General features: G+C 46.4%; 1 protein-coding gene across 2 annotated transcripts in view; it reads left to right on the top strand.

Moving 5' to 3' along the window:
• MCPH1 (microcephalin 1) overlaps positions 1–24,657 on the top strand; it is a 238,240-nt gene that overhangs the window by 10,623 nt on the left and 202,960 nt on the right. For both annotated transcript variants that reach the window (XM_032618443.1, XM_032618442.1), the window contains exons 4-8: positions 12,492–12,579; positions 15,587–15,701; positions 17,093–17,236; positions 20,821–20,910; positions 22,390–23,559. In XM_032618443.1, the coding sequence (XP_032474334.1) occupies positions 12,492–12,579; positions 15,587–15,701; positions 17,093–17,236; positions 20,821–20,910; positions 22,390–23,559 (1,607 nt within the window). The remainder of the gene's footprint in view (positions 1–12,491; positions 12,580–15,586; positions 15,702–17,092; positions 17,237–20,820; positions 20,911–22,389; positions 23,560–24,657) is intronic.

Here is a 24,657-nt window from a genome sequence, read left to right as displayed (position 1 = left end):
GTAGTCTTTCAAATAATTTCTGCGTTGTAAGTAATGTGTTCTTTATCTCTGGCTTCTTTCAAGTTTTTCTCCTTATCTTTGGTTTTCAGAAGTTTCAGTGTCTAAGTGTGGTGTTTTTTAACTTATTCTGTTAAGATTTTGCTGAGTTTTTTAATGTATGAGGTTATACATTTTTTTTCTAAAAACATGATTAGTTTGGGCCGTTGTTTCTTCAGATATCTTTCCTGCCTGTTTTTCTGGTACTACTCTAGCTGCATATCAGGAATTGGCCAAGTTTTTCTGTAAAGGGGCAGATGGTAAATATTTTAGACTTTGTGGGCCGCATAGTCTTTATTCAGCTGCTCCCTGCCCTGGTGTGGAAAGAACCCTGGAGAGGATCAAACAAATGGGTGTGGCTGTGTTGCAGTAAAACTTTATTATAAAACGTTGTGGTGGGCCGGGTGGCCTGCGGGCCATGGTTTGCCAGTCCCTTCTGTGTGATAAAGTTTTTGAAATTTTCCCACTTGTCCCTAATGCCCTGGTTTTTGTTTATTGTTTTTCAGTCATCTTTTTTCTCTCCAAGTTGATCTTTCTTCAATTTCATTGACTCTTTATTCCATCAATTCCATTTTGTTATTAAGTCCATTAATTAAATGTATTTCAGATATTTTTCAGTTCTGACATTTCCACTTGGTTCTTTTTTGTGTTTATATGTTTTGTTTTTCAGCTGAGATTTCCTGTCTTTGCTTTCTCTGTCTTTCATTAAAAGCGTATCTTCCATTCCCTGGTGGAGGATAGTTATAGCCATTCCTTGTCTGGTCGTTTCAGCATCTTGAGGTTGGTGGCTGTTGATTGTTTTTTCCTTGAGAATGTGTCACATTTTCCTGACTCTTCCGTAAAACAACTTTGGGTTCTATTTTGGGCATTGTAAATGTTATATAGAGTCTGGTTTCTCTTCTGTTACGCCAAAGGGTATTGACTTTGTTTTAGCAAAAGCAGTTGAATTGTTTAGCTGTAAACTGTGCACTGGCATTTTACAGCCTGTGCTGGGCATTGCTTGGATTTGTTCCGTTCAAGCCTTAGCTGCAGGCATATTTGTTTGCCCCATGGACAGTAGATCAGGGGTCAGCCAGGGACTTGGACTTCATGCTCAGAATCTGAGGTGCCCCTTCTCTGGTTTTTTGCTTCCTGGATCCTTGCATCATTTCCTGGTGGCCTTAGCTGCCCAGGCTCTTTGTCCCCAGTTCCTTTGGCCAAGACAGCAGCTGCCCATCACTACCACTGCCATAGAAACTGTCATGTTTTACTTCAGGGTAAAGCCCCAGAAACTGTGGTAAAGCCTCAGATTTTTTTTTTTTGCTTCCTTTCAAAATTTGCTTGTTTTTGTTTTTCCCTAGCCTCCAAAGTCTTCTGGTAGTTGGAGGGTTTTTTTGATATTTCCAGAATGTGTGGCTTATAGTTTATAGTGTATTTATTTGTGGGAGATTTGGTTTGTTAGGAATAAATACCGTGGAACTTAGTATGTTCTTTTTGAAGCATCTGGTGCCAGTCTAATTTTTTTCTCCTTGTAAATTATTCTTTCTGCTTGGGGGCTGTAAGGATTTGTTTTTTTTCTTTTAAAGTTTAATGGTCTTTTCTTACTGTGTCTCTAATTGATCCAGTTGATCATTCTAATTCTAGATTGGCCTTTTCAAGAGATTCAGGTCTTTATTTCTGAAAATTTTTCTTGGATGATTTAAGTATTACTCTGTTCCATTGCTTTGCTTTTCTTCTTCAAGGGCTTAAATTATATGTATGTTGGTCCTCCTTTACCTGCTTTTTATTTCAACCATTTTGACTCTGCTTCCTTCTCCTCCTGCTTCACCCTGTTTTGGCCTCAGCTCCTTCATATGTGTCCCATTTCAGGGTCACCTTCCCTGAAGTGCTCTCTGTGTCCTCCCATCTATAGTAGAGCCCCCTTTGTTACTCTCTTTTGTGCTGGTATAACTTATTCGTTCATTTGTGTGTCTGTCTACCTACCAAATCATGCATTTTGGTCTTTCCATTATGAAGTAAACTGTATGCACAACCTCCGTGTTTGTCGTCTTCTGTAGTTGTGTTTCCACTAAGCACCTAACACATAGTAGGTGCTCAGGAAGTATTTGTCCCAACAACTGATGAACAGAGGAGATATCAGAGCTACAAGTAAAAGGTTGTATGGATACGTGGGTACAGAAAAATAGACCTTTACTGAAAGCTTGAAGTTAATGGAGAAGCTTGGACGAACATGTAACCTGACAGCTGGGCACTCCTGTCCTGAAGTGAGGCCTCCAGCCAGTCCTGACATGGAACCTCTCACCAACAGTTTTTCTCCTGCTATCCTGTTCCTTTGCTGGTCTGTTCCCTAATTTCCTTCCTCTCTGCCCCCTTTCTCATCTCTGCCACTGCTTAGCTCAAGGGGCTCATAGAAACTACAAAATAACTGTAACTGTACCTGAAGGCAATCTCCTAAGGTCTCTTTAAAAGTGAATTTAATCACATTTTTAATACAAATTCTTTTCTTTCTTGTTTATTATTATTGTTTGTTGTAACACAATCAGATTTTAACTATTATATACAATTAATTACTGATTTTTAGATTACCTTCTGCTATCTTGAAAACAGACTTTCTTTTGAATTAAATATATTTATATTTAAATGTGTGCTATTTTTAAAGTGAAAAATCCCTACTTAATCTACCTTATGCCTTATCTTCCAGCACTCCCCTCAGTTCGGGGAAACCTACCATTGAGAATTTGGAGTATATAGTTTCAGATTGTTTTTTACTGAGCATATAAAAAATGTGTAATCGTGCATGTATACACTCACATTTATATATATACATCCAAGTAAATAAGTAGGTTTTTTTTTCATGGAATGCACATATGCTTTTTTAGTTAACAGTATAAGAAAGAACATTTTTCCATGTTTTTACGTAGAGGTATATCTTGATTTTTAAAACATATATTAGTCTTTTGTAATAGATACCCAGTAATTTATGTAACCTATCTCCTATTAATGAGTATGAAGTTTTCCATTTCTTTCTTCTTTTTCTTTCCAATCAGAAATAGAGCAACATTGAACCTTTGTGTACATTACTTTCTTGCAGAGGTATAAGTCTTTCCATAGGTTTAAATTCCAAAAATGGACTTTTGGGTTCAGAGGGCTTACAGAGTTAAGCTTTTGATAGATGCTATCAAGTTACATTCTGGAAAGAACGTGCCAAATTCCTTTCTTTCTAGCAGTGTGAGTTATCAGACTTTTTAATCTTTCCTACTTGGCAGGTGAAATGATAAAGTTGATTTCATTTGCATTGCCTTGGTTTTTAGTGAGCTTGAACTTCCTTTGACAGAACTTGGAGGTAACAGCCAAGCTGACCTTTATTTTTTGTGTCATGTATCCGCTCTTTCGTTAACTGCCTGTGCAGACCATTGCTCGTGTTTTCCACTGAGGATGTGAACTTTCATGAAATACATAAGGTCACTAGGTGTCACTAGAATCCCATTTTGTTGGGTTATTTCTGGGTGTGTTCTTTCTAAGAGCAGACAGCTGTAACTGCAGTTGATAAAATTCTGATGTTTTCTTTGGACACACTTTTCCATATTGAAGGGAGAAGAAATAAAGGTGAAAGGAATGAAGGTCAGCTTGACCATCACCTCTAAGTTCAGTTGGAGAAGGTTTTTGAAGTTACATTTTTTTTTTTTTTTTTTTTTTATGCGTTACGCGGGCCTCTCACTGCTGTGGCCTCTCCCGTTGCGGAGGACAGGCTCCGGACGCGCAGGCTCAGCGGCCACGGCTCACGGGCCCAGCCGCTCCGCGGCACGCGGGATCCTCCCAGACCGGGGCACGAACCCGCGTCCCCTGCATCGGCAGGCGGACTCTCAACCACTGCGCCACCAGGGAAGCCCGAAGTTACATTTTTTAAACAGTCACAGAGAAACATAACTGGGGACACAGTTCTCAGGCGACATCCCTACGTGTTTGAGAGTCCGCCCCTCACACCTGCCTTTAGTGCTTCCTACACACAAGCATGTTTCCTTGCACAACCACAATGCGGCCGTCCACGCTGATCTCACCGGCTGTTCCGGTCACACACCTGACAGCCGTCGACTCCACCCCAGAAACCCACATTGTGTCTGGTTGTTGCATCTCCCCGTCTTTCTCCCCGTGGAGCCCTTCCTCGGCCTGTCTTCGGCTTTCCTGCCTTTGATGCTGCTGAAGGCTACAAATGGGACTGAGTCGGGGAGTGTCTGGTGTTTCCTGGTGAGATGATCCACGTTCTGTGTCTTGCAGGGATGACCTGGGACTGGTGATGGGTGTTTCCTCTCTATGATGGTGGTGCCTTCCAGGCTGCTCCACTGGGGTGAATATGCCCCCTTGGCAATTAGTCAGTGTGGCTTTTGACGGAGGGACTTTCACACTCTGTAAATAACTCTCCCTCATCACATTGTGTGTGTCTGTACTTTATCCAGTGGGTTATAATCCATTACTATCATTGTTCCTTTTAAGGTTTGAATTGTCCTCCATTGGCCAGTGGTAGCCTGTTCAAGTTGACTTTTGTCATTGTCATTATTTTATCATTTCTCCATCATTCCCTGAACACTTCTCTTCTGGCACAATTTAGTCCAGGCTCAGCTTGTGCTTTCTCTTTCCCGGCCCTGCATGCAGCCTTTTCTCCAAGGAGCCCTGGTTCCTTTTAGTGGAAAAATAGTACTTGAGTCCAAAATCTGGGTGGTAGGCATGCTCATTGCCAAGGGGTGCTGGTCCCACGCCTTCTTGTGGGCAGAGTTGGTGATATGTACCTGTATCGGTGCCATGCATTTGTTTCTGCAGCCATCCACGTATAGCGAGTCAGTGAGTTCCCACGGATACCTGCGATTCCAGCCCAAAGCTGCCTTTCCCGCCAGCTCATGACATGGCACTGCGAAGCGGTTTGACACACGCGGGGGAAAGGCCACTTGGGCACCAGACACGTGCTCTGCTGTCCTGGGTGCCCCCTGGTCTGCGTCGCATTTGACGCAGCACTTGGCAGGCGGAGAAGGCAGTCGTGCCCACCCCACTCGACAGGGGTCTGCACTTCAGCCCTGGCCAGGATACTTTGCTTTAAAGCCTTATTTCACTGTTGACAGAAGTATTTGTGATAGACCAAGGCACATGTACTGGGATTTGACAAATTAAGGCGGGTCATCACAAAAGTCACATAAATGGTCCCTACTTTGTGCCAGGGGTTTTTATTTCCCCAGCATGTTCTCTGATACGGTTCAGGATGGAGGTGGTTGGCCTTTTACCGGCAAATCCAAAGGCCCCGGGGTGGGCGTCCGGAGGCTCCTGGCGGAGGGACCGCGGGGTTCAGCGTGGCCTGGGCAGTCGGGGCTGTGCGTGGAGAGCAGCGGGCCTTCGGGAACCGAGGCCTCAAGGCAGTCCTCAGGAGGAACCTAGCGGGGGTGGGGCTGGGAAAGTTTCTAGCCGCAAACTCTCGCCGTCTGTCCGGTTCCTGTTCGGAAGGCGTTCATGTCTCCCCGGCATGCACACGCTCTCATTTGAAGATCGGTGAGCAGCGGTGGGCATAGTGACGTGCCCCCTCCTGGGAGAGGACCGGGACCTGGCCGGGCGGGCGCAGCGGGGCGGGCCGGGCCGGGGGCCGAGCTGCTGGCTGCAGTGCGCGTCGCACAGGCGCCCGAGGGACGCGCACCTGGACCCTTCGCTAGCTCTTGGGCGCCGCTGGCGCTGCTCCGTGCTCTGCTCCAGTGTTTCCCCTCCAGTGCCCCTCCCTCGAATCCAGGTCTTAAACTTCTTTTCTCCCCTTACGGCCTTGTCAAATCCTGCCTCTCCTCTGATCGCTTTTCAGCAAGCAGCCTGGAGCGCGGATCCAGGCCACGGGCTGTGGCGCCCACCGGGCCGACTCCCCCCCGCGTGCGCCGTCGGCGGTCGGTGCTCTGCCCGCAGCGCTGCTCCCCGAACTTCTGTGACCCCTCGTCTTCTCCCCTGCGCCGCTGGTAGGGGTGGGGACGAGACCTGAACCCTCTGTCAGGACTGTGTGCTTGGAGCCTGGCGCCCCCTCAAAGTTGCCATCCCCGTAGTCCCGGTGTTTCGTCTCCCCTTAGCGCCCTGCCCTTCTGCTGGGCATTAAGACCCTTGTGCTGAATGACTTACTGACCGGGCTTGAGGTGGCCGGTCCTGAGGTTGGGACGGGCGTCGGGGTCCCGAGCAGGCAGGGCGGGCAGTGCCGCAGGTCCCACCGCTCGGCCCCGGATCCCAGGCAGGACTTCCCAGGGCAGGGCTCACGTGCTGGGCTGAGCCCAGGGCTCTGAGAGTGGCAGCCAGAAAACAGAGGCGGAAGGCTCGTCCTGCTTTTAGGGGCATCTCTTGAAACTCTTCTCTTCTTAACCACTAGATGGGGGGATGATGTCGTCACTGTACATTTCTGAAGAAAAGCAGAAATGCAGCTGGTGAGCTTTTTCTGTTTATTCAGTAGATTTTGATTGAGTGCCTGATAAACGTCGTTTCGAGGTAGAGGCTTCAACATTTTCCTCCGCGTGTGGGCGCACGTTATGTTTGTATCGTGGAAGGACCAACGTTCAACCGAGTGGGTTCAGGGAGTAAGTCCACGCCAGGCTCCATCCTACCCCGTGGGGGCGGGTGGTCGGGAGTCTGGGGTCAGGCGCACCTCCAGCCCGATGGGGCGAGCCTTTCCAGGTTACTGACTCGTAGAGGAGACCGGTGGTTCTGTAAACTCGGGCAGATGGTCTTGTGTGAGCCTCAGTTTCCTCAGTCGTTCAGTGGGGGGGAAGGTACTGCTTCCCCACCAGGCTGGAGTGAGGCTTCTCAGGAGCTGACTGAGCCTCATGACGCTGCCGGTTATAACTTTCCCGTCGTCTCGGTGATGATGGGATGATCCCAGGTCTTCCCATCCGAGTCTTCTATCCGGGTGCTTCCGGCCACCCCGTTTTGGCTACTTTGTTGCTTATATCAGTGGAAAATGGGTGACATTTCTCCGGAGTGGGGGGAGCTGGTAAACACTGCTTGAGGCAGAAATTGGTAAAATCAAAGGGTTTTTTTAAAAAAGAGGCATCCTTAAGAAACCTCTCTCTCCTGGTCTTCTCCATCCTCGCTGCCCGTTTCTCATCTCTTTTCATTAGATCCGTAATTCTGCCCAGCTCTTAACTGTAGGCTTCCTACAGGCTTCGGTGATTAGTTGGTTTTTTTAAAATCAACTTTATAAAAATGATTTTCATAAGATGAAATATTTCCATTTTAAGTATATAGTTCACTGAACTTTGACAAAGGTACATACCCATGCTACCACCATCACAGTCAAAACACTGAGCATTTTCATCTCCCCAGGGGTTCCTTTGCGTCCCTTTGTTGTCGGCTTCCCCCCTGCCCACCCCGCCGCCACCACCGCCAGCACACTCCCCTATCACCTGGTCCCTGTCAGTATTGATCAGCTTTGCCTGTTGCAGCGTCTCCTGTAAGCGCACTCATCCGGCATGTGTTAGGTTGTGCCTGGCTTCTTTCGTTTAACGTGATGTTTTTGAGATTTATCCGTGTTGAGATTTATCCATGATTTATCCATTGTCCCCCGTCAATAATTTCATTTCTTTTATAGCAGAATAGTATTCTAGCGCATGGATATACCAGTTTGTTTACCCATTCACCTGTTAATGGACGTTTGGGTAGTTTTCAACGTTTGGTTGTTACCAGTAAAGTTCCATGAACAGTCGTGTGTGTGACCTTGTATATCTTCATGCTCCTGGGTCGTTACCCACACTGTTTTCCAAGGCGGTTGTGTCACTTTACGTTCCTACGATCAGGGCATGAGTCTTCACCGGCACTTGCAGTTTGTCAGTCTTTAATTTTAGCTTTTCTAGTGGCTGTGTAGTGGTATTCATGTGGTTTTTAATTTTTTTTAGCAGTTTTTTGGGATAAAATTCAGCCAGTGTACAGTTGAGTGGTTTTTAATATAGTCACAGAGCTGTGCAGCTACGACCACAATCAGCTGAAAGCATTCTCATCACCTCAGAACAAAACCTTTGCATCACTGATCCCTCTGTGCTGCCCAGCCCAGAGTAGCCCTGGTCTCCTTTCTGTCCCCGTGGATTTGCCTGTTCTGGATGTTTCATGTAAACAGAATCATACAGTATGTGAGCTTTGGGCCTGGCTTTTTTCTCATGACCTAATGTTTTCAAGATCCATCCATACTGTAGCCTGCGTCAGAGTTTCATTGCTTATGATCGAATAGTGTTCCGTTGTATGGCTGTCTCACATATATCCATATTGTATACGATATGCAAATATTTTCTTCCATTCTGTGGGTTGTCTTTACACTTCCTTTACAGTTTCCTTTGAAGCAAAAAGATTTTAATTTTGATAAAGTCCAGTTTATTTATTTTTGTTTGTTTCTTGTGCTTTGGTGTCATTTAAGAAACTATTACCAGATCCAAGATCACAAAGATTTACTATCTCTTTTCGAAGAATTGTATAGTTTTGGCTCTTACATTGAGGGTTTTGTCCATCTTGAGTTAGTTTTGTGTACGGTGTGAGGTCGGGGTCTCATGTCTTCTTTCTCATGTGGTTGTCCCACAGTTGTCCCAGCCCCATTTGTTGAAAAGACTTCCGTTCTTTCCCCAGGGCCTTGTCTTGACTCTCTTGTCAAAAATCAGTTAACCATAAATGTGAGGATCTCATCTGGTTTTAATTATACTTTCCTGATGTCAAGTGCTGAGCATAAGATAATGTGCTTAGTGAATCTTTGTGTATTGTCTTTGGTTTAAATCCTTTGCCCATTTTTTTTTAAATTGGGTTTTTGTCTTCTTAATATTGAGTTGTATGTGATTTTTGTATATATTGTACATACTAATTTCTTTGGTCAGATTCACATATTGTAATTATTTTCTCTCAGTCTGAGACTTTTGTTTTCTTTATTGTGTCTTTCAAACTATACAAATTTTCTGTTTTGTTGAAGTCCAGTTTTTCGTTTTCTTCTTTTGTGCTTTATGTTTGACATCCTCTCTGAATATCTTTGCCTGCTTCAGAAGCATGAATTTTTTCGTGCATTTTCTTTTAGGAGCTTTAGGTTTCGCTTTTACGTTTAGTTCTGTGATCTGTTTTGAGCTTTTTTTTTTCTTGTTCTTTTTCTTTTTGGTGTTTGTGTACACGTATGGTGTAAGATAAAGAGCTCAACAGTGTTTGTCTTTCTCCAGATTACTGATTATTCAGAAAATATTTTTGAGTGCTTACTCTCTGCCAGACATTGGGGTTACAGCCCTAAGTAGACAGGCGTATTTACTGCCTCCCCGGAACATACTTTTAATGAGGAAGACAAGTTTTGTAAGTGCTAGAGAGGTTTTGTAAGGCCCTGGAGGGCACAGGAGGCCCCCTGGGGTGGGTTGCCCTGCTTGGGCAGAGTGCTTTTGGGGGGGCCGGGGGGCTTTTGGAGTCAGTGGGGAGCTTTGAGCTGAGGCAAAAAAGACAACAAAGGAGCTAGTCTTTCCCTGAACTGGGGGACTGTGTCCTGGGAGCAGAAGGTCCAGCCCGAGGCAGGACAACGCCGGAGGGTCAGTGGCTGGAAGGAAGCTTTGGGACAGAGACCTGCTCCTTCAGGACCTGGGTGAGGGATTAGAATTTTACCCACATCCGTCTTTATCCTAGTACATCCCCTAAGCGTCGGAGCTACGTAAGGGGTTGCCTGCTAGATGGATTTGCTTGGATGAGTCATCTGGATTTAAATATGTCCAGAACTGAACTCATTCCTAACCGCTTCTAAACTCCATCTTCCGTCTTGGTCTGTGGTGCCGTTGTCCTGCCTTTGAATCAGGATGCTTCGTTTCCCATTGCTGTCCTGTTAGGAAGAGAGAGCTGGGTCCCACACACACCGCAGAGAGGGAAACCAGCTCGTCTTACGAGGCTTACAGCAAAAACACTAGTCCCTTTTAATCCCCAGCTCCTGTTCTCTGGAGGCATCACCTTTCCACTCCTGCAGCTCTGTCTAGAGCTCTGACTTACCTCCGGATTCCTCATTACTGTGGCTCCACTGCTGCCTTGATGTTCGTTTTGATGTTGTCTAATGACTTTTTGGTGTGGAGGTGAGGCTAGCTTTCCAACTAGCTGCCTTTGGGGGACACACCCCGACGTCCCCATGTACATGCATTTACCGCGTGCACATACTCTCCACGCCCCCCATGATTCTTAATCCTCTCATTATTCCAGTGTACGCATTCAATTAAATCAGTAGTTTTATTGACGCTATTATGACCGTGAAAGTGGTTTTTAGCTGAATCTGAAGATGCACCACAAATACATTTTGTTTCCTGCACGTCTTTGTCCCACCGGAGCTGGGCCTGGTGTCCTTAGTCCAGTGTGTCTTCGGTCCACGGCATCTGAGGACAGAACCCATCACCTCTGCTCTGCTGGAGGAGCGAGTGGGGTGCAGCAGTTAGGAGTAGAGCTGCTGCTCTTCAGACCCACCCTGGCCTCCCTTGAGGTGCGAGGAGAGGAATCCGGACCCTTCTGGTCGACCCACTGCCCCCAGCTGCAAGGCTGGGGTTTCCTGTTTGTTCTTCAATCCCCCAGATTCTTTCTTACCTGCTCTTTACTTCTGTTGGTTTGTGTCCTTCTGTTTTCCTTTACTGTCATTTGATTGGGGTTTGGCGGGCGGAGGAGAGAGACATGTGCTCAGCCCATCAGCTCTAACCAGAGGCCAGGCGTGCGCTGTTCTTACTCCGAAGCGTTGCTTGGTTACGGGTCCCCAGCCCAGCCCCACAGCCTTGCTGAAATCTTTGGCGTCTCCTACCCCACTAGCCCTGGCTGGTCTTGGTGTCCCTGTCCTGGAACTTGTCCCTCAGAGGGACCTGTCCAGGGCCCCTGACACCTTCTCGGGCCCTGGAGCCCTCAGGACAAGGGTGTCATCTTTGCCACTGGTCTCCTGACTCCTGTTCATTCACTTCACTCACGCCGAATGCTGGATGTTTTCCCGAAATTATCACCCTCTTCACTTCGCTGTGCTTTTGTCTCTGCTCTTCCTCCAGACAGGAGACCTGCGTCCTCCCAAGTCTGCATCCTCATCCGGTTCAGCCTGGTGGTGGCCTCTGACCTGCAGCCTTTCCTGACCCTGTCCTGTCACCTGTGCCGTCTGGCTTCTGCTCCACCTTGCTGTTCTTCTCTTGTCCTAATAATTGTGCTGCCTTCTTTTTTTTTTTTTTTTTTTTTTTACATTTTTGAAAATTTCTTTCACGTCTGGCTTAATAGAAGACAGTTGCATTCTAATATCTTCTGATATCTGCTTCTGCATCTGGTGTGTGGGGATGACTCATGTCATTTCGCTTCAGCTCCACCGTGTGCTCTTGAGGGTGAGGAGTGAGCAGGCCGGGAATGTATCCTTGTCATGATGGCAGTAGTTCTGACTCACATCAGGCGTCTTCTCTGTTCACACTTGGAGAGTCACGGCTGATGAGTGCTGTTGACATTTTGGTGTGTCATCTTCCAGACTTAAAGTGAGAAATACTTCACTGTACAATACCATACACATGCACATTTCATTCTTATTTTAGAGACCTTTCTGTATCATTAGGGATAGATTTGCCTCATTCTTTTTTTATTGCACTGTATTTTATTATATTTTCAGCTATTATTTGTGTACTAAATGTTGAACAGTAATAGTCTAATGAAATATAGTTGGAGATGGGGTTAGTGGCCTTATTTTAAAAAGACTTAGATTGGTGACATGATTTTGTAAACACGGGAGTGATTGATCTGGGTTATGGAGAGATGAATAAAATGTTTTAAGATTAATGTTTCAGTATTATATGAATGAATCAGAAGAGGAGAAACCATAGCGAAGGAGATCATTTAGAAAATCATTGTAATTGTTTAGATTTGAGCAGCTGAATGCTTAGGAGTGGGTAATGGTCGAGGGATTCCCAAGGCAGGTAGGGAGGTGAAGGGTGATGCAGGAGGGGAAATGGCACATGTGAGGACAGACGGGCTGTGGAAGCAGGAGGTACAGCTCAGGGTAGCTGGGACCGCAGAGCTAGGTCTCCAGGTGATGGTGGTGCCTTGACAGAAACACACAGGAAGGAGAACTTGGTTTTGGAGGATAGATAAGCTTTCTGGCTTCAGTTTCTTTAGGATTATTCATTTTATGGCCTGTTTACTCTTAAATTGTGCATTTAATAGCATGTGCTTTATGAGTGCCGCACAGTGATCATTTTGGGGTGCTGCAGGTCTCAAATTATTGCATAAAAATTGTACTTCCTGTACCTGCCTCTCACTTCTCTTCTGCTCTTACACTTAAAAACACCAAATAGAGAAGGTTTTTGGAAAATTGAATTTGTATTGCCTTTTGTGTTTGGTAATAAATGTACTTATGTTAAAGGACGTGTCTATTAGAATGACCTGTGTAGGGATTTGTTTCATTGCTAACTGACACGTGTGCAGATTTAATGTTGTGTGACTCTAATAGAACATGGTCATTACCGTTCGCTTTGATCACACAGATGCAGGACAGCTGGAGTGCACATCGATGAATCGCTGTTCCCTGCAGCTGATCCCAGTGAGCACCTACCAAGCCTAATGAAAAAAAAAGTAAGTACGGGACTTCAGTGTGGACTCTGGCAGTCATCAATTTATTCATTTTTTTCTTCCTAGAAAAAAAAAAATTTAGAAACATATTCAAGAGTTGTCTTAGTATTGCTATTGATCGTATTATTCTTCTCACACAGCATTTTTTAATGAGTTATAGAGCTTACTTTATCCCATGAATGCTTTGATGTAGTTTGTGATAAATGGAAGAGACCGTTTGCCCAAAGGAGAACTAAAAGTTGCCAAGAAACTACCACCCTTTCAGGTGCTCTGGTAACTACTTCAGGATTCAGGTTCTTAACATCTGTAGTGAAATACATTTGATCTGTTTGGCTGGAAGATCTCAAAAGTCTGAGACAGAAATAGCTAAGTGTACACAGTTATTTATTACAGAAAATCTGTGCAAATATAAAGATGCTGCTTTCCTCTGAGGTCTGGTTCACGTTTGAACCACAACCCTTTTGGTTTTTTATTATTTAAAAGTTTTGATTGATTTCTGTATCTGAGGGTAAACTGTTCGCTGTGACATCAGTCACTTTGTTGTCATGTGAGAATCCCTGTTGGAGAGGAGATTTACAGACTTTCTCCACGCTGAGTGAGGCAGAGGAGAGCTGTAGATTAGGGAAGACATTCCCATGGATGTCTCCAAGTTTTATGAAATAGTAAATCCTGTGTCTCCATCACATTTCATCTCAGACAAGCTGGAACGCACCCGTGCAGTGATGGAAACTCACTTGTCTCCATCCAGATTGTGTCGGACGGTAGTGAAATGGAGCGTCTCATGACTCTGTGATAGACCAGCGGCAGCTGGTAGTACGTTGAGTGAACACAGATCAGACATATCGCTCCTAATTTCCCTTCCCTCAAAATAAGCACTTTTCAGTTTGACTTGGGTCCTTGCTGATCAGATGGTCTTCAGTACGTGTGCTTTGAGTGAACGAGGTTCTACTACGTGTACTATTTGGTGGGTTGCTTTTTCTTCTTCACTTAACCATGTGTTTTCATGTCAGTGTGTGTACATGGCTCCACTTCCTTCTGCTTTGTGTTAAACAGCGTGAATGTGTCTTGGATTCATGCACCCTTAGATCATGGACGATTTTTACGAAGTATGTTGTTTGTGTGATGTATTTGAGTTTATTTCTCCAAGCGGAATATCTAGAAAGGGACTTACAGTTCCACCAGCAGTGTACAAGGGTACTTTTTCTTAACACTGACCAATGCTGGATGTTAGTCATCTTTTAAATTTTTCCTAATCTGAAGTATTAATAATGTCTGCTCGTACCCTTCACCACTTAAGGTTTTATTAGTCCCTACAAGCATTCCCTTTCCTTCCTTTCTCCAAATGCAGTTGCAGATTAAAGCTGACTCCAGACCTTATTCTTTTGGTCTTTGGGGAGGGTCTCTGCTTCGCTCCCCTCACTCTGCTGCCAGCCTGACCCTCTTGCTTGCTGTTCTTCAAACATACCACGTTTGTTTGTGTTTTAGAGCCATTGCATTGCCTCTCCCTCTGTCTGGAACATACTTGCCCCCATCCATCCACAGATGGTTCTCTGACTTCCATAGGGCTTTGTACTGCTGGTCCTTTCTCACTAAGCGGCGGTTCACTCCCCTGTCTACAGTGGCAGGTCCTTCCCACCATGCCAGCCATCCTGAGCCCCCGGCCTCCTTTTTGCTTATTGTAGTACTTGCCCCTTGGTAACATACTGCAGAAGTGCGGGCAGCCAGACTCTCGCGAAGACCCCAGAACCCCGCGTGGCAGTGCTCCCGAGTCCACAGAGCGCATGCTGGTCCCCTGCCCCTGTTCTAACTGCATTACCTCTGCCAGAGACGGGGCCCTCCCACTGGTAATGGGCAGTGTTCACGAGCTTTGGGGGTAGAAACGCCCCGAGCACCAGGGGCCCATAGTTACAAAGCAAAACTGTTAAATTAGTGCCTTGCATGCTTTCCAGGTACTTCGGCAAAAACAGTTCAGGCCAGCTCCAGGCCTGCTGGAACTAATCCTCCTGACACACACACACGATGTAGTTTACTTATTTGTCATGTGTATTTTCTGTCACTCCTTCATAGAGTATAAGCTCCCTGATGCCGGGATCTTTCTTTGCTTCAAGACCAGTGACTGACACACAGTAACATTTTTGTTAAATGATGAATGAGTGCATTACTAACAGATAAATCAGGGTGCTGAACAAGAGCCCGGTGTAGCAGCAGCCTTGAATGGCTAAGAAGTTCTTCCTTTAGACCGGGACATATGTGAACACACTTGGGCTGGACGCCTAAAGAGGCCTGGACAGAAGACACGCTTCCCTAGCGTCCTTCAGAGACCCTCGGGTGTAGGAGTAACTGTAGGTGAAGTCGGTGTCAAGCTCAGCTTTTGTATTTACGGTGGCAACCTGCCCAAATGGGCTCTTCCGCAGGGGACCTGGGGGCCTGCGGTGTAAAAAGTGCTAGGAGACATGAGGACGGTAGGGTGAGACGGTGACCCGGACATCACGTGTCCGAGGTTTCCTCATTCCCTACACTTTGGACGTGTGGTCACAGGTTTTGTTTTTTACTGGCTGAATGGAGTTGCTGTGATGTAAAGACAGTGAGACAAGATTAAATTATGGTTCTCTTCTTTGGTGGTTATAAAGTAATTACTTTCGTGTTTTATTGCTGTGTCATGACTTTTTAGGGAGGGGGGAGATAGACATGAAAGTAGCCAAAAATAAGGAAAAGGAGACTAATTTTGTTTAAGAATCTTCATGGAAACTAAGAATGCTGGGGTCCTGAAAATGCCTCAGAAAACATAGCTACTTAGTGTGTAGCTCTTTATTCAGTCTGAAAATTCTGTCCATATTCTTACAGTTATAGGAAGAATAAACATTACAAATTCACATATAGTGGAGAAGTATCTCTTTAAGTAGGTTGTATTATGGATGTTACAAAAGATATCAGGGATGTGTATGGAAGGGTTCTTTTCCTGTCTTACACAATCGCAATACAGTATTATTTTTATGTCCTTTTTGTACAGCGCAAGTGTATGCAGCCCAAAGATTTTATTCCTAAAACACCAGAAAATGATAAAAGACTGCAAAAGAAGTTTGAGAAAATGGCTAAAGAGCTGCAGCAGCAGAAGACCACTGCGGGTAAGCTGAGAAGCGCAGGTCAGTCCCCGGTGCCTGTGTCTGTACTTCTGCAGCAGCAGAACTGAGCAGAACCTTTAGCCTGCGCGGTGCCACACGATGCCTTCCAGAACTTTGGCCGAATCCTTTGTTCTTGCGCTCGGTCATCCCACTGCTTGATGAATCGGGTGTCTCGGTGCTGTGCTGGTGCCTCCCTGACAAATCCCACGTGACCGTCTGGTCTGCTGCCCCAGACAGACGTGGAGCTCTCCTTGGCATCTGTCCGCCCTGGTGCCTGTCACCCGCCTGGACCCCAGACCTGCTCTGAAGTGGTCTCCCAACTCCTCCTCTGCCCTCTTCTCCCAAGCCCGCAGCACCCCATGTGGGCGTCCGGCAGCTCCTTGGCTGGCCTTCCAGCCGCTGTGTCCTTAGCCTCTACCTCCCTGCTTCAGTCAGAAGAGTGTACGTCCGAGCTCACGTGGCCGCCCCACCCGGGCTTTAACAGTCCTCAGTGTCGTCCTAAGGAAAAGATACTTAGGGTAAAATCCTGTACTTCACGTGTCCTGCAGCCGACCACGTCCTATCTGATCTGCCTGTCCTGCAGCCTCACCTCAGCTCTGCCCCTCTCTGCTGTCAGCCTTCATACCTCTGCCATTTGGCCATCTTTCCTGCACCAGTGATAGTGTATTTGGAAAGAATTCAGCAAAATGGTAATGATAGATTTTAAAAAGTTCTCTTTTTAGACCAAATTTATGCCTGAATTGTCTTTTAAAAACTACAACTATAAGGTATTAAAGATTCAACTAACGTATGTCTGCATATTGCCAGAAGTGCAGTAAAAGTTGTGCAGGCCTGAGAGTTGCAAAGGAGAGGCTATTGAATGATTTGTGGTCTGTTTTTTAAGGGTTGGGGGGGACAGGTGGTCAGGGTCCTAAAGTTCTTTCATTACCTGCAAGGTGTGGATTCCAGGAAGCACACCACTGTTCACCCCACCACTGAGCCCCTTACTTCACGGCCCAAGGATCCCCTGACCACCTTCCTGCCGCCGAGTTAACGTGCGGGTCTATGTGTGTGTCTGTCGAAAGGGAAGAGGAGGGCTTCCCTGGTGGCGCAGTGGTTGGGAGTCCGCCTGTCGATGCAGGGGACACGGATTCGTGCCCCGGTCCGGGAGGATCCCACGTGCTGCGGAGCGGCTGAGCCTGTGAGCCGTGGCCGCTGGGCCTGTGTGTCCGGGGCCTGTGTTCCGCGGCGGGGGAGGCCGCAGTGGTGGGAGGCCCGTGTACCACAAAAAAAAAAAAGAAAAAGGGAAGAGGAACCCATGGAGTAGGGGATAGGGGTGTCCTTAAGAGGAATCATATTGTTGAAGGAGGAAGGCATTTTTTTGAGATTAAAACTGGATTTTTGTTTCTTTTCAGATAATGATGTTCCTGTTCTCTTGTTTGAATCTAATGGCTCCTTGGTGTACAGTCCCACAGTTAAAATCTGCAGTGGCCGCCACAGTGCAATGGAGAAGAGACTGCAGGAGATGAAGGAGAAACGGGAGAATCTTTCCCCCACCTGTAAGTGACACTTCATACGATGGAAATTACAAAGTAGGTGAATAAATTGTGGAAAGGGTTTTTTTTTCCCCCTTTACGTAGCTATTTTAGTTAATTTAGATTATAATCCTTTTTTTTACCTCTGTCAGCGTAGACTTTGTTGATATTTTCTTCCAGAAAATCTTATGCTTTATTAAGATTTTTAAAGAGTATATTGGGTATGTAGTTTTCTCCAGGTTTAAAATCCTGTTGTTCCTTTGTAATTTTTCATATATTTGGGATTTTTTTTTTAATTAATTGGGCCCCTCTTTTGAAGGAGTTTGCTTTAGATTAAGTAATGCTTCAGTTTGTTTTCCTTTATTTCTTTTATCTTGAAAGTTTTTAAGTAATATACAGAACGTTGACCGGTAGTACATCGTTTGTAGTAAACATCCATCTTGGTTCCCACCTCATTCTCCTCTGCCCCTGGGTAACGCATGTTTTATGTTGATGTGTTTCTCCAGATCTTTTTCAGTGGGTCACATGTCTGTGTACACATGAAAAAGATAAGGCTTCTGTATTTTCCTCTGTGGTGGTGTAACTTTTCTTTACCTCAATTGGATCATGGCATACCTCTCATTTTCAGCTTTCTGTTTTTACTGAAGAGTGTATTGGTGTGGACCTGCATCTTTTTTTTATTTTAAGTTTTAAAGATGTCGCATAGTAGTCTAGACTTTTGATATTGAATCATCCGTCTGTTGCTGGATAGTTTTCCATTTTGTCTTCCTTTTTTTTTTAATTTTTGGCCTCGCTGTGCAGCTTGCGGGATCTTAGTTCCCCGATGAGGGAGGGGATTGAACTGCAGGCCCCAGGAGTCCTAGGCACTGGACCAGCCAGCGAATTCCCCCAGTTTTTCTTTATTAGAAACAGCGCTGCAGTTTTTATTCTTTTTAACTACACGGTATGGTGGTTCTTGTTCTTTTGTAACCGTTTTCCTCTCTGGACATAAGGCTTTTCCCCCCACCGTTTACTGTTATAACCCACACGCCAGTGGACATGCTTCTATATGAATCTTTACGTTCCTCTGTATTTCATGTATCGCAATAATAATTCATAAAGGCAGAATTTAAAAATTTTGGTAGATATTGTCACATTGCCCTTCAAAAAGTTTGTGTCATTTTACCCTTTGCCAGCTGTTTATAAGAACTGCAGTTTCACACCCTTGGGAAACTAGGTTAAGATACACGAACTCTGTTGTTTGTCATAATGCAGTGACTTTTGCGAAACAGAAATACTGCGTTTAAGGTAGACAAATCTGTTCTGTTTGTCTTTTCCTTCTGGCCTCTAGGATTCCTGTGATGCTTAGAACTCCTCCACCACAAGCTTTCAAAATTGTATTTTCTGCTATTACTTGTATGGTTTATTTTTAAGGTTAGTTGTTTCATCTGTCCTGAATTTATATCTATATTTATGCAATGGGCATGTGTATCAGTTAAGGTTAGTTGTGGCCGCCGGTAACGGATAAATGCAAAAACCAATGGCTGCACTTAGATAGAGCTGTGTTTCTCCGTCCTGCCAAAGAAAGAGGCAGGCAGGGTTTGGGGAGGTTGTTCTGTGGTGTCTTGGAGAGCGGGCTCCCGACCTCCTGCCTGGCTTCCCTGGAGCCAGCTCCCTGTGAGCAGCCTCACCAGCTCCTGCCGCTGCCGAGCTCTGCTGGCCAGAGCGCAGTCCTGTGGCTCTTCCTGCTTGCAAGCTAAGTGTGACCGTGTGTGGCCCAGGAGCTACGAAGGCAAAACACCACTCTGGATGAGCCAAGAAATACAATACAGTTCTTTGTGTTTGTACATCTAATTTAATCTGCCAGTTTAATTTAAAATGGACAGTGGCATTCAGGATGGCATAGCTAAGGGGACTGTGGTAGTTTTAGCCTAGGAAGTAGGAAACAAAATACAAGTCACCTGCAGGGCACTGCAAGCAAGACTGAAGAGTAGTCTTAACTAGGGTGTGTGTCTGCACTCATAAAATCAGGGTCTGTTGCAAGAGGCAGGTGGGAATGGCCATTGAGCTAGGTAACTAGCAGTGTTCCAGGGGACTGTCCAGATTGTTTTGACAAATCATTATATATGTGTGCAAACTAATTTGCCTTGAACTTTATTCCACTACTTTACAGTGTTAATTCTGCTACGTAACTGCCTCCCGCAGTTAAGTTTAAATTCAGCAGTTGAAAATGTTACCTGTGTGCTTACCTTTCTTATCTCGGTTTATTCTCATTTTCTAATCGTTCGCCCAAGTTTTCTCAGAAGTGTATCCTTTTAAGTCTCCTCAAAAAACATCTCTGGTGGGGGCTTCCCTGATGGCGCAGTGGTTGAGAGTCCGCCTGCCGATGCAGGGGACACGGGTTCGTGCCCCGGTCCGGGAGGATCCCACATGCCATGGAGCGGCTGGGCCTGTGAGCTATGGCCGCTGAGCCTGCGCGTCCGGAGCCTGTGCTCCGCAGTGGGAGAGGCCACAGCAGTGAGAGGCCCGCGTACTGCAAAAAAAAAAATCTCTGGGGACTTCCCTGGTGGCGCAGTGATTAAGAATCCTCCCGCCAACGCAGGGGACACGGGTTCGAGCCCTGGTCTGGGAAGATCCCACATGCCGCGGAGCAACTAAGCCCATGTGCCACAACTACTGAGCCTGTGCCCTAGAGCCCGCAAGCCACAGCTACTGAGCCCGCGTGCCATAACTACTGAAGCCCGTGCGCCTAGAGCCTGTGCTCCACAACAAGAGAAGCCACCGCAATGAGAAGCCCGTGCACTGCAACGAAGAGTAGCCCCCGCTGGCTGCAACTAGAGAAAGCCCGCGCGCAGCAACAAAGACCCAATGAGCCAAAACTAAATAAATAAATTATTAATTAAAAAAAAAATCTCTGACCGTGAGACCGAGATCTCGCTCTTGTCTGTGCTCTGTTGCATGCACAGCCTTTGAAGGTGACGTCTGTGGCCTTAGCTGTTGAATCGCTGATCTCCTGGATGTTTTTCTGTGAAGCCCCTGCCCTCCGGACACTTGGGGCTGCGTAGTTCTTTGTTGCTGGGGCCATCCTGTGCCTGGCAGAGTGATCTGCAACGTCCCTGGCCTCTGCCCACTAGATGCCGGCAGCATGGCTCACTGTCCACCGCAGCCCCACCTGCGACGTCCAGCAGCATCTGCAGGGGCCAGGCCGCCCCTCGTTGAGAACCACTGCTCTGGTCATAGAGGCAGCTGTCTGTGATCATCATGGGAAAAGCCTTGATCGTTGAGAAGTGAGACTGACTGAAAGGTTCTCTACCCGTATTGAGCTTCTGCTTAGGTCTAGGCTGACCGACTTTCCAAGAGCCCTTCCAACTTTTATTATCCTAGGATTCTGTGCCTTTTTTATGATATGATTTGTATAAATTATATTTTAATGATTCTCATCATCTGTAATAGATTTGAGTAAGAAATCTAGAATAGCACGTATTAGGAATAAGTCGTGTGTGTGTGTGTGTGTGGGTGGGTGGGTGTGTCAGTGGCACAAGAGTGGAATGAGTGGACCTAGTATTGGCTTAATCTACTACCAGAGATCAGAGTTGTTATTTAATGAGGAGTTTTGATTATGTTTTCAGCTTCCCAGATCGTTGAAAAGTCTGACGATAACGCCGTTAACTCTCTGTGTGAAGCATCTTTGAACCTTTCACATGATTCTTTGTGTTCAGGTAAAATTATTTTCACAAAAGCTTCGTTTTGTGCATGGTTTATTCTTTAATCTCTTTGGTGTGTATTGAAATTATTTGCCCACGTATCTTAAGTAATCGCCATCTTTTTATTTCATACTTGATGCATGTGTTGCCTATAAGTTGGAAACAAGTGACAACAGTAACTAGCTCAGTTTCATCGTTGGCTGTGCTGTGGGCGCTGCTCGCGTGTCTGTATCTCGTCTGATTGTCCCGTTAGCCCCGTGACGCAGGCCCCCTCGTTGTCCCCCTCCTGCCGGTGAGAAAGCCCGGCCAGCGAGAAGTCAGACAGCTTGTAAGAGGTCACACCGTTTGTGAGCGGCTGAGCCGGGCTTCGAAGTAGGCAGTCTGACCTCAGAGTTTACTCTCTTATGCTGTGTCATGCTGCTTGCCAGCCTTTTGAAAAGTGAGCTAAGCTTATTCAGCTGCTAAAATTAAACACGTCCTATGTTTCCAGCTGCTGACTTAGAGACACGCAGCACCACCCGCCCGCTGGGCTTCTCTCTGCTCCCTGGGGGCTGCCTCTCTCCTCCCTCTTTAAAAGTAGGGCCTTAATGGTGTCAGTCAGTAAGTTAAGACATCTCTGTTGCCTCTGGTGTGGAGATTCTATAAACTGGGGATCCTCCATCTGTTCAGCAAGCGCCGAGCCCCTATCAGAGGAGCCAATGCTGGGCCAGTGGCTCCAGATTCCGGAGAGCGGTGTCTGTGCTGGGGGCCTCTAGGCTAGGGAGGGGGGCAGATAGGAGTATAAGCACAGGGCGGTGATACACATGCTCTTAAAGGTTTGGGTGGAATTCTGTGTAGCAGAGGAGGACGTGCGAGACCAGAGCTGGTGAAGTCTGGGAGGATTTGCAGAGGTCTGACGTCCGAGGTGGGTTTCGAAGGAAGGCTAGTGTTTATCCAGGTTAGAGCGTGGAGCAGGGGGAGTGTAAAGGCAGCTTTCGGGAGCTGGGCAGAGCTTCGCGTTACCCTCAAGAAACGTGTAGGAAGGTGCGTGGAGAGCCAGAGCCCTGAGATGTGCCAGGCGGCTCCTGGAATATGAATACAGAGTGAGGCCTTTGGCAGGCAGCAGGGAGTCTGGGCAGCCGAGTTCATGGTGGTCGACTAGAGCCTGAATGCAGTGGTCCTTCATTCTCGGACTCCTGGCCTCCTCGAGGCCTCAGTGACGGGGTGCGGACGCTGTTCTTGGAGCGAGGTGCCCGGGCGTGTGAACATGCAGAGCACCACTCCCTCTCCGACCCCACCTTGTTCCACGCGCATGGGGAAGCCCGGGTCCCCTGGTTAGAAACGCCGGCCAGGAGAGTGTCCTCACCTGTCCTGAGAAGCGGGTGTGGGTGACGCCCTTCTGAAGCAGGAGCCGTGCTTAGGGAGGGTCGCTTTATCACGTTATGGGCGGACTGAGAATTAGTCTTGTAATAATGTGAACCATTAAAAAGTTGGTTCTTTATTAATGTTTTCCAGAGGACTCCTTTGCTGGTGTTCTACACTTGTCTTTTGATGATCTTTGTGGGAGCTCTGGATGTGGGACTCAGCAGAGGAAATTGGGAGGATTCCTTGATGAAAGTAAAAGCGCTGCGTGTGCTTCCTCAGCTGTGTTGAAAACGAGAAGTGTCCGTCCGCCAGCATCTCCCGGCTCCCTTGGTCAGTTAACCCTTCACCAGTCCCCCGGCAGTCTTTCCAAGGGAGACACCCACCGGCAGGGGGTTGCTGCGGGCCAAGTCATCACCCCCGACGTGAAGCCAGCACGGGAGCCGGCTGAGGGGGTGTTTGATGAGAAGAGGGGCCTGTCTCCTACGCCATCTGTAACGAAGGAGCCCGCCGGGGGCCCTTCATGTCCCCAGAGCCCCTCAGCCACAAGAAGAAGGGTGTCGGCGAACTCCAGTCCACCCCCGGAGGAGAGACTGAGCAAGAGGCGGTCCCTCAGGTGGCTCCCTGCGCCCCGGCTACAGCTGGAGAGCAGCCCGAAGTGCGCAAGCAGCTCTGCCGTGGAGACTCTGGGCCGCGGGGAGTCCTCGTACGATGATTACTTTTCTCCCGATAACCTCAAGGAGAGGGACTCGGAGAGCCTCCTTCCCGGGGTGCAGCCGCCCGCCGGCCCTGCCCTGCTCCACTGCATGAGGAGCCTTTCCAGGAGAGAGAGGACCAGCCTCCTGGAAAGGGCTGACTTCTCCTGCATCGGCAGAAGCCCCAGGTCAGCCGGTGGTACCGACTCAACGGTGAAGGCTGGCTTCCGTCTCCAGAAGCCTGCAAACTACGGAGCTGATCCGGGCTTGAGCAGCGTGACTTCTAAGGAAACGCCTGCTGCTGAAGGAACCCCAGGGGACTGTCCCCGGGCCGAGGCTCGGGGAGGGGAAGACGCCCGCCCGGGCGGGAGTGACTCTCCCCATACCCTCAATGGACTCACTCCTCAGAAGGGACTTCGAGGTGATTTTACTTCTTTGAAAGGAAGCAATAAAGAAGTGGAAGGATGGATTGACATAAAAAGCACACAGAAAGAAGATACTCCTTCTAAAATGGTGAATTCCCCTGAAGGTGAAGCACAAAGTGATGATAAGCTAAACTTTGTAGGCGACTGGGATGTGGAAAAGTCTGCAGAGGCAATGGAAGAGTTACCCCGAGGATGTAGTGAAAGTATGTGAACCTCCTTTACCGGTCTCTCCACTATAAGAATATGTAGTAGCGTGTCCATCTTCCACGTTTATCACAACTTTTTCATAATCAAAATTTCCTTTTTTCCCTTTTATTAAACTTTAAAGAATGTATGTTTGATATTTACAGTGATAAATTCTTTAACTTCTTGAGGAACAGACAGCTTACTGCCCCATGGAATTCCTAGGTTCCTTGGTCAAACCTGTTATTAGGAATACATTTCTCTAAGTCTTATAGGTGAAAAGAAAAGGTGATGTCTGGATGTGTTGTGTGAGTAGTGGACTAGAGTGAGCGCTTTTCCTTGTTTCAGTGCAGCCTGTCACTGCAGCATCACTGTGCAAAGAGGCACGTGAGTGGAGGTCTTTTAAAACTCTCAGTTTGTAATGGTGAGGCCGTTTATTTTAGAAGGGAAATTGAGGGGTGTAAGCCATTCATTCTGTTAAGAAAAGATAAATAAACCTGGAAACAAGTTAATATTTATTTTTGAAGAAACTGGGCAATTTAGCTATGAAGAAATTTTTTAAGTATTTTGTTTAAGTAAATAGTTCATTGTAACAGGCCTTATTAGATTTCTATTTATTTGCTTTAAGCACGTCATTTAAATAGATATATTCCTATCTGTAATTTAGTTGTAACCATAGTAATGAACTATGTCATAGCAAAAGTAGCAACAATTTTGCACTTTCTGATGATAAGCACAGACAGGTTTCAGCAATCAAAAGTGAAGAAATCTTGAACTTAAACCACCTTCACCTAAAGATTGGGTTAAAATTTCGGTAAGGCCAAGTTTATTCTTCATTATTTCTCTACTCCTTGAATCATTTTAACCACCCTTTTCAAGTTGGAGAAGTTATATGGATTGAAATATAATCACAGATGTATTGCATATCTTTTCCTTGGGTATGAACTCCCCAAAATCATCTCAGTAAAAGAATTTAATTTGTATATCATTAACCTTCTTTTTATGTCTGAGCTTTCTGATATATATAAAACTTTATTATATATTTATAAAATATAAAATTTGACATAAAACTATATTTTACATTCCATTAGGGTTGGTATGTGTTTTCAAAATATTTA

The sequence above is a fragment of the Phocoena sinus genome, chromosome 21 (assembly GCF_008692025.1).
Source record: "Phocoena sinus isolate mPhoSin1 chromosome 21, mPhoSin1.pri, whole genome shotgun sequence".
In the NCBI taxonomy this organism is placed as follows: Eukaryota; Metazoa; Chordata; class Mammalia; order Artiodactyla; family Phocoenidae; genus Phocoena; species Phocoena sinus.
This window is presented reverse-complemented; position numbering and strand designations above follow the sequence as displayed.